The 10,148-nt window shown below is 52.2% G+C and overlaps 1 protein-coding gene across 1 annotated transcript; it reads right to left on the bottom strand.

Annotated features, from left to right (window-relative positions):
- Positions 1–2,433: 2,433 nt before the first annotated feature.
- fam43a (family with sequence similarity 43 member A) lies at positions 2,434–7,818 on the bottom strand. The gene is made up of 2 exons (XM_078409814.1): positions 6,317–7,818; positions 2,434–6,185 (listed from the first exon to the last, which is right to left on the bottom strand). Exons 1-2 carry the CDS (start codon positions 7,119–7,121, stop codon positions 5,917–5,919), a joined length of 1,074 nt encoding a protein of 357 aa, XP_078265940.1. The 5' UTR covers positions 7,122–7,818; the 3' UTR covers positions 2,434–5,916.
- Between the last annotated feature and the right edge of the window lie 2,330 nt (positions 7,819–10,148).

Raw genomic sequence — 10,148 nt, 5'->3', positions numbered from 1 at the left:
AACGTTATCTATTCCTTTTCTCGGGAGATGCTGTCTAACCCGCTGAGTTACTCCAGCTTTTTGTGTCTATCTGTAGTGGAACATCAGTTTAGTTTGATTCAAACACAAAGTGCTGGAGGATTGCATTAGGTCAGGCAGCATCTGTGGAGGGAATCTAAAGAGGAGTCCCGGCCCAAAACATCATCTGCCCATTCCCTTCCCCCTACAGGTGCTGCCTGACCTGCTGAGTTCCTCTAGCACTTGGTGTTTTGCTGATGATTCCAACACCTGCAGTTTAGTTTTTCTGTCTATTTTATGAATGTGTCGGGTCCACCAGTGTAATGCCACCACTGGATGTGGGGAGTTGTGGGTCCACAATGTATTGGCCAGGGTCAGATGGTGCAGGTTGCTCTCCCAGGTAAAGGTTTGGGGAGGTGCAGCACTCTCACAACCTAGTCTCAGCCTTTGCACTGATGCCACAATAATCAGAAAACGTTCTTTTAAAACTCAGTAGGTTTTGGTTCACTGTTGCCTTTGAACTGGTCCAAAACTGAAACTCTGCTCAATAACAATAATTATGTTTGCTCCAACGTAGGACTAATTAGGTAACTAACAGGAGCAATTTCATTTGTGAAACTCTGCCCGGTGATCAGAGGTCACTGAGGGGGATTGGAAACGTGCAGTGCCACTTATGGTTCCTGAAGCAATATTTAAAACAAACAGCTTGTACTGCACCGAGCGGGAATGTAAGCACAGTATACGGGAAACATCTGTATGAATCAGGTTCTTTCAAGGTCGAGCTATTTCATGGCCAGTGACTATAAAACAAATCAAATCTGCAGCACAGTGTCAAACCATAGGGGAAATCTGCAGCTCTTTTGATTCATGCAGAACCCAATATTTATCTGGAAAAATAACTTTAACTGGATATATTGAACCATTTTAGGAAGTGTTTGCTAATTTTTATTTATTTTATCCAATAAAATGTGTCATATGACATATGTCAATATAAGAAAATAACTGCAGATGCTAGTACAAATCGAAGGTATTTATTCACAAAATGCTGGAGTAACTCAGCAGGTCAGGCAGCATCTCGGGAGAGAAGGAATGGGTGACGTTTCGGGTCGAGACCCTTCTCCAGTTTGAAGAAGGGTCTCGACCCGAAACGTCACCCATTCCTTCTCTCCCGAGATGCTGCCTGTCCCGCTGAGTTACTCCAGCATTTTGTGAATAAATACCTTCGACATATGTCAATATATTCATTGTTAACAATTGAATGTATATATATATTCATATGTAAAGAATCATTCAGAGGTACACCCACGTATAATCCACTCGGGGAGTTACCCATGTTTAAAGGGTTGAAGGCTTGCAGGGAATTAATGCAGTTGATTTCAGCTCAAGGTAACATTTTCCAGGCAATTATTTCATCTTCGTCCCAGCTGAGTGAGATAAGGTGGAGTTCGAGGTGATATTATCTGTTCCATGAAACCGAGATGTCAACAACAATCATGATTGTAGTGTCAGCGTTCAGCTGGAAATCTCCTGGTAACAAACATTACTTTGCGATCAAGACTGTGACACAGTAAATGAGGCCGTTTAGTTTGGATGGGAATTAATCAGATTGAGCCCAGCATTTGATTTGCCCTCGTTCTTGAGGAAGGCGGCCTTGTCACTGAAAGATCAAAGACGACAGTAAACAGCGGAAGCAGTACTTTAACGGAAACTAACATTAATGCCACTGTGGATCAGGCACAGATTTGCCCAAAGCTGAACAATGCTGGTTTCAGGTCACGAACACAATGACAGCACAGCGCACGGAGCCGTGAAAGATGACGCAGAATCAGCATCTACTGCTCAGCAGCAACTCAGTAAACGACACACTTTACTTATCCCAAAGAGAGCAAGAGAAACGATCAAACCTCTCACCCCTGTTTCTTCACAGGACGTGTTTGGTCCTCTCTATTTCAACAGTGTAGTTGCACATCAACACTTAAAAGTTTATGTGATAGGAGCAGAATTAGGCCATTCGGCCCATTAAGTCTACTCTGCCATTCAATCATGGCTGATCTATCTTCCACCCTCGCCCCATTTTCCTGCCTTCTCCCCGTAACCCCTGACACTCGTACTAATCATGATTCTGTCTATCTCTGCCTTAAAAATATCTACTGACTTGGCCTCCGCAGTCTTCTGTGGTAATGAATTCCACAGATTCGCCACCCTCTGACTAAAGAAATTCCTCCTCATCTCCTTCCTAAAGGAATGTCCTTTAGTTCTGAGGCTGTGACCCCTGGTCCTAGACTCTCCCACTAGTGGAAACATTCACTCTTTCCAAGCCTTTTACTATTCGGTAAATTTCAATGAGGTCCCCCCTCATCCTTCTAAACTCCAGCGAGTACATGCTCTACAGTTACAGTACAGTAAAGCTACAGCACAAGGCATTTTTACATTGACTTTATTGTTTCAGTATGTGCCAACAAAAAACGATGGACACTTCCTTCATCAAAGATTTTAAAAATAACACCATCTGGCTTGTCCAGATTTACACTTTGTACATACACCAGTCTGGACTCCCGATGCTTGGTGCATCTTTCTTTTGCATAGCAAAGAAATCATTTTGTATCCAATCACAAAATTATTTACAGACAATCAAATACTGGTTCAGATTCACAACAGTGTGATATACAAACCACAGAGTTTAGCAGGCAAGAATCAAGATGCTGTAAACAAATACTTAATTTAAGACCAGTAACCAAGACTGAACGTGGGGAAAACTGCATCAGGAGACAAGACAAAAAGGTAAGGAATGCATCCAGACAGTACTCAATAACTTCAGTGTACTAGAAGTGGTCTCTATTTACCTTAACATACTCTGAAAAAGAAATCAAGATGGTTTGGAAATTTTTTAACTGGAAGAAAGCAAACTGAAAACCGTTTTGCAAGGTTACAAGGTTATGGATCCCATTCCCCCTCCCCCCCTCCCCCCCCCCCCCCCCCCCCCCCCGATAGATTTTAATGGAAATAAATGTCGGGAAATATGCACGTCGGAGAGATAATTCAATAATTCAACATCAACAAAAGCAAAGACTTTCACATTAGAGTCAAATAGTACAGAAACAGGCCTTTTGGGCCAACTCATCGATGCTGACCAAAATACCCCATCAACATGTCCCATTTGCTGGCTTTTGCCCCATATCCCTCTATCTGAAGATGGGTCTCGACCCCAGAAACGTCACCCATTCCTTCTCTCCTGAGATGCTGCCTGACCCGCTGAGTTACTCCAGCATTTTGTGTCTACCTTCCCTCTAAACCTTTCCTATCCACGAACTTGTCATCAATCACCTCTCAACCTCCTGCCCTCCAAGGAATAAAGTCCTAGTCTGCCCAACCTCTCCTGTAGGCTCAATCCCTCGAGTCCTGGCAACATCCTTGTACACCTCTGCACCGTTTCCAGCTTAATGGCATCTTTCCTGTGGCAACGTTCTGTAAAAGGGCATGCTGTCCCTTACCAGTAACTTCCACCTTCACACGAGGTTCATCTATTTCCAAATGTGGACCACTGGCTTTTCGTCAGAATATGTGACCACGTAAATAAATAATTACCGATACCATTAATCTAAAAGGCAAAACACACTCTAATAGCACAGTGGTTTCCTTTCTTAGTGTTTGCTATTGAGGTTGCAATACTATATATCGTTTTCTATGCCTCAGAATTAGGATAGTTCACACACGTTCACAAGGCATTAACGGCATCCTTTTTCATTTATTCTACATTTCTGAATTCAAAGTGGGTGGAATCAAGGAAAGGTCTTTCACGTTATTGTATAAAAGAGTCAATACATCATGGAACCAGGCCCTTCGGCCCAACTTGCCCACACAGCCCAATAATCTACTAAAAGTGTCTTATAACATATTTAAGAGAGAGAGAGTGAGTGTGGGGAACATATTCACCAACATTTGAAAAGGAAGTTAAACACTGGAAAAATAATGACTGGGGGGGGGGGGGGGGGGGGGGGGGAGAAAGCAAAAACCTAAACTGATGACAATTTAATCTTTCGTCCAGTTGTAAAGGTGCAGAAGAGATTCACCAGGATGTTACCTGGGCTATGTTGGAGGGAACTGCAGATGCTGGTTTAAATCGAAGGTAGACACAAAATGCTGGAGTAACTCAGTGGGACAGGCAGCATCTCCGGAGAGAAGCAATGGGTGACGTTTCGGGTCGAGACCCTTCTTCAGACCTAGACCGGGTCTGAATCCGAAACGTCAACCATTCCTTCTCTCCAGAGACGCTGCCTGTCCCGCTAAGTTACTCCAGCCTTTTGTGTCTATCTTCAGTGTTACCTGGGCTTGTGGGCGTGAGTTACGGGGAGAGGTTGGATAGGCTGCGACTTTGTTCTTTTGAGTGCAGGAGGCTGAGGGGTGGAGGTGTACAAGATCATGAGGGGCACGGATAAAGTGAACGCTTGCTGTCTTTATGCCCGGGTAGATTCTAAAACTAGAGGGCACAGGCTAAAGGTGAGAGGGGAGAGAGTTAAGAAGGACATCCAGGGCAATTTCCACACAGAGGGTAGTCCGTATCTGGAATGAGCTGCCAGGGAAGCTATAGAAGTGGATACAGTTATTACTTTCTAATTGTATTTGAACAGGTATATGGATAGGAAACACTTGGAGGGACAGAGCCCAAATGCTGGCAGATGGGACTAGCCCAGTATGCTAACTTGGTTGGCAGGGACAAGTTGGGCCGAAAGGCCCGTTTCTGTGCTATACAGCTCTAAGTATTTCTCCAACATTAAGCCATTTCAAGTGGAAATACAAAGGGTCCAGAGCCGAGAGTGTAATTGGTTCCATCCTGCCCTCGGGTGCTGTCTGTACCGAGTTTGTCCATTCTCCCCGTGACTGGCGGCTTTCCTCCACACTCCAAAGACGCGCGGGTTTCTCGGTGAATTGTCTTCATCAGTTGTGCCCCGTGTGTAGGATGGGACTAGCGTCAGTGTGACAGTGTGATCGCTGGTCGGCGCCGACTCGGTGGGCCCAAGGGCACTTGTCCACGTGTATCTCCAAACGTTGTCCACGTGTATCTCTAAACGTCCACGTGTATCTCTAAACGTCCACATGTATCTCTAAACGATGTCCATGCGTATCTCTAAACGTTGTCCACGTGTATCTCCAAACGTTCACATGTATCTCCAAACGTTGTCCACGTGTATCTCCAAACGTTGTCCACGTGTATCTCCAAACGTTGTCCACGTGTATCTCCAAACGTTGTCCACGTGTATCTCCAAACGTTCACATGTATCTCCAAACGTTGTCCACGTGTATCTCCAAACGTTCACATGTATCTCCAAACGTTCACATGTATCTCCAAACGTTGTCCACGTGTATCTCCAAACGTTGTCCACGCGTATCTCTAAACGTCCACGCTTATCTCCAAACGTTGTCCACATGTATCTCTAAACGTTGTCCACGTGTATCTCCAAGTCGGAAGAAGGGTCCCGGCATGAGCAAGGTCTGTCCATTTCCCCCACAGATGCTGCCGGACCGTTGAGTTCCTCCAGCACTTTGTTTTATTCAAGTTTCTAGCATCTGCCGTTCCTTGTGTCTCCAAATGAGACCAACAATTAGAGTCACACTGCAGGGAAACAGGCCCCTCGGCCCAACCCGTCCATGCTGACCAGCATGCCCCATGGTCCCACCTGCCCGCGTTTGGTACAGACCCTGTACTGTAGCCATGCAGAGAGGTGGGGAGGCTCACACACACCCCACCCCCACACACTGCGGGCCGCCACTTCCATGGGAAGTCCAGAGTGAGCGGGTCCCGGCCGCGGGAGGGAGGGCGGGGAGGGTGTTGCGGCCGCCTGTAACCCAGTGACCCTGTGCCCGGCCCGCTCGCCGCTGCCCACTGGCGCTGTCTCCGTCCCCCGGGGGAGGGGGTGGCCATCACCCCGCGTCCCGTTGCCCGACCTCCCCGCTGTCCCGGGGCTGGAGCCGGGCGGCGACCCGCAACCGGGAGTGGTGGGCGATGCTGAGCCCCGCCATCAGCGGCTCCAGGTCCCCGGGCTGCTCAGCCCCCCTCTCCCTCTCCCCCCCCAGCCCCAACCCCGGGCTCCTCAGCCCCCCTCTCCCGCTCCCCCCCCGACCCCCCGCTCCTCGCCGGTCCCTGCCCCCGTCTCCCTCCTCTCCCTCTCGCCCCGGGCACCCGTCTTCCTCTCCCCCTCACCACCAGCCCCGCTCTCCCCCTCGGCCCCCGTCTCCCTCCTCTCCCCCTCGGCCCTCCCGTCCCGCTCCCTCTCCCCCCCAGCCCCGACCCCCCGCTCCCTCTCGCCCCCAGCCCCTGTACCCTCCCTCTCGCCCCCAGTCCCTGTACTCTCCCTCTCCCCTGTACCCTCCCGCTCCTCCCCGGCCGCGTCCTCGCTGATGGCCCGGAGCCGGGGTGCGGTGCGGCTGCGGTCCGCGGGCGGCCGGTAGCTACACTGGCGGCTGAGGAGCCGGTGTCTGAGCGGTGCCGGGGGGGCGGCGGACTGGAGCCGCTGTCTGCGCGCATCGTCGCGGCGTTTGAGGCGCTGGAAGTCGGCGAGGGCGGCGCTGGAGGTCTGGTACAGCAGCAGTGCCGTGGCCCTGGCCGCATCTGCCCGGGACATGAGGGCGGCGTGGCAGCGCAGAGCCACCGCCTTGTGTTTCACTTCGTGCCGGTAGATCCAGCAGAAGAGGCGCGGGCACCGCGGGCCGGCGGCGCAGTAGGTGAGACGGTGTAGGAGGTACAGGTGTCCGGCCCGCCGCCCCTGCCCCCTGGTAGCCTCGGACACCAGGCGCAGACCCTGCCCGCTGATGCTCATCCTCATGCGGCTGCCGCTCCGGCCCTGTTCACTGCGGCTCCAGATCCGCGCTACAGCCGCGTCCGCACAGCCCTCGCCCCGGGACTGCAGTGTGGCGGCGTGGCCCAGATACAACACCCAGTGGCTGGGAGCCGTCGCCGTGATACTCGCCTTACCCCGCCGCCAGCGTAGTGCCCCACACACCCGGCCCAGCCGCCCCACCGCACCGTCCAGCGCCGTCACCCCCCCACACTCACCCCCCGGGTACCCGCGCCCCCCGGCCCGCAGCCGCTGCAGCAACTCCGCCTTACCCCGGCGCCACGGCAACATCGCCCCTGCACCGGACACACACACTGGACACTACCGGCACTGGACACACACACACACTGGACACTACCGGCACCGGACACACCCGCTCCCCACCGGTACCGGACACACACACGGTGCCGGACACACACGAACTTCCCGGTACCGGATTCACCCGCTCCCCCCGGCGCCGGCCCCCTGCCGGTAGCAGCACCGGGCCCCGGTACACACACGCTCCCTCCCGGTGGTGCCGCTACCGGAGCCACAGTCCGCTCCTCCCGCGGCTCACGGTGCCGGACCCGGTGTCCGCTCCGCCGGGACCTGGAGCCACCGCCGCTCTGTGCAAGGAGCCGGAGCCGCTGTAACCGAAGCCCGGTGTGCCGGGGATCACTGGCCGCTCCTCACTGAGCCGGTGCCGGTGCCGGTGTCGCTACCGGAGCCACAGCCCGCTCCTCCCGCGGCTCACGGAGCCGGTTCCCGAATCGGGGCTGGTGCCCGGTCCTCGCCGCCTGTGCCCGCGGGGCAATGCTCCCGCTCCGCCGGTGTCCGCTCCTCACGGCGCCGGAGCGCGGCCCGACACTGCCAGCCCCGTCCCCATCCCGGCTGCAGCCCCGGCGGCCGCTGACACCCGACTGAGGGGCGCGGGGAGGGAGGGAGGAAGGGAGGAGCGACTACCGCCACCGGGAAAAACTTCCCCGCAGTTAACTCTTGCAGTCCCGCCCGGCGCCTCCACAACCCCGCCGCTCCCCCACTCCCGCCCGGACCCGACCCCCCCCCCCTCCCCACTCCCCCCGCACCGCCCGGGCAATCGGTGCCAGCAAGCCGGCTGCGGTCGGCGCGATCATCCGCTCACACCGCGGCTCTGTCCGCACCTGTACACCCGCACGTCCACCCCCCGCACCGCGCCGTTGCCTTCGTTATACAATCACGAGGACACAGGTAGAGTAGATGCACCGTCTTTTGCCCAGAGTGGGGGAATCGGGAACCAGAGGGCACAGGTTCAAAGTGAGAGGGAAAGATCTTTTTCACAAAGAGAATGGAATAGTCCTCGGTCAAATGGAACGAGCTGCCAGCGGAGGTAGTTGAGGCAAGGACTATCACAGATTTAAAAAGTGTCAAGGGTCAACCCAGCTACAATATCCAGACATGCTGGAGTAACTCAGCGGGTCACGCAGGTCTCGACCAGAAACGTCACTACTTTCCTTCTGTCCAGAGATGCTGCCTGTCCCGCTGAGCTATTCCAGCATCTTGTGTCTATCTTGAGTTGGAACTGATTGTATGGTCGAAACATAAAAAATAGGTGCAGGAGGAGGCCATTTGGCCCTTCGAACCAGCATCATTGTCTATTGTCTATCACCATTCATTGTGATCATGGCTGATCATCCACAATCAGTAACCCGTGCCTGCCTTGTCCCCATATCCCTTGATTCCATTAGCCCCTAGCTCTATTTTAAATTCATCCAGTGAATTGGCTTCCACTGTCTTCTGTGGCAGAGAATTCCACAAATTCACAACTCTCTGGGTAAATTTTTTTTTCTCATCTCAGTTTTAAATGGCCTCACCTTTATTCTTAAACTGTGGCCCCTGGTTCTGGACTCCCCCAACATTGGGAACATGTTTTCTGCATCCCGCTTGTCCAGTCCTTTTATAATTTTATACGTTTCTATAAGATCCCCTCTCATCCACTTCTAAACTCCAGTGAATACAAGCTCAGTCTTTCCTCATATGACAATCCCGCCATCCCGGGGATTAACATCGTGAATCTACGCTGCACTGCCTCAATAGCAAGGATATCTTTCCTCAAATTAGGAGACCAAAACTGCATATAATTCTCCAGATGTGGTCTCACCAGGGCCCTGTACAACTGCAGAAGAACCTCTTTACTCCTATGCTCAAATCCTCTCGTTATGAAGGCCAACATGCCATTAGCTTTCTTCACTGCCTGGTGTTCCTGCATGTTTACCTTCAGTGACTGGTGTACAAGGACACCGAGGTCTCGCTGCACTTCCCCGTTACCTAACCTAACACCATTGAGATAATAATCTGCCTCCTTGTTCTTGCCGCCAAAGTGGACAATCTCACATTTATCTACATTATACTGCATCTGTCCACTCACTCAACCTGTCCAAGTCACCCTGCAACCTCCTAGCATCCTCTCCGCAGTTCACACCGCCACCCAACTTTGCGTCATCTGCAAATTTGCTAGTTTTACTTTTAATTCCATCATCTAAATCATTAATATATATTGTAAATAGCTGCGGCCCCAGCAACGAGCCTTGCGCTATTCCACTCGCCACTACCTGCCATTCTGACAGGGACCCGTTTATCCCCACTCTTTGCCTTCTGTCTGCCAACCAATTTTCTATCCATGTCATGTTCTAATTTTGCCCACTAATCTCGTGTGTGGGACCTTGTCAAAGGCAACTGGTGTAACTGATTCGATTGAACAGCATACAAAACAAAGCTTTCCACTGTACCGAGGCATGTGACAAAAATGAACATAAACCTTGGTGTACATTGTGCTTGGGAAAGGGGAGGCAAGAGAGGGTAACGAGCTCTCGACAGCAAGAGGAGCCAGATTCACCCAGGCTGTTCCAGCGGCAGTGAGCTTTGTCCAGTAGTTAGTTCATGGTAGCAACTTAACGAACCAAGTTAATCTCCAGTTGGAAGAGCTGCCAGCGTGTGCCTTCAGGATGTGCGTAAACACTGGCTCACTGATGTCCGCAGCCAGATAGCGGTCCTCGTGCTCATCAGTAATCAGCCACACACGGTGTACGGAGCTGTAAACGGCTGCTGTCTGTGCCCCCCAGCTCCGCCTGGTCCTTTCCCCGTCACTGGGGACTGCACCAACTCCTCATTCAACGCAGCGCACAGCCCGCATGCATCCACACACACTCACCGCGTTTATCATCAACACCTCTGTTTGCTGCTGGATGATTGATCATTCAGTTTATAACCAACAGCAGAGGAACAGAGGGTGGTGAATCTATGGAATTCATTGCCACAGAAGGCTGTGGAGGCCAAGTCAGTGGATATTTTCAAGGCGGAGAT

Source organism: Rhinoraja longicauda, chromosome 13 (genome assembly GCF_053455715.1).
Source record: "Rhinoraja longicauda isolate Sanriku21f chromosome 13, sRhiLon1.1, whole genome shotgun sequence".
NCBI classification, from domain to species: domain Eukaryota; kingdom Metazoa; phylum Chordata; class Chondrichthyes; order Rajiformes; family Arhynchobatidae; genus Rhinoraja; species Rhinoraja longicauda.
This window is presented reverse-complemented; position numbering and strand designations above follow the sequence as displayed.

Excerpts from the sequence above, each read along its gene's own strand:
- fam43a (XM_078409814.1), bottom strand. The coding sequence starts at position 7,121 with ATGTTGCCGTGGCGCCGGGGTAAGGCGGAGTTGCTGCAGCGGCTGCGG. Across the intron at positions 6,186-6,316 it reads GACTGGGGGCGAGAGGGAGG|AGGAAGACGGGTGCCCGGGG; the intron begins GTACAGGGGCTG and ends GGTGAGGGGGAG.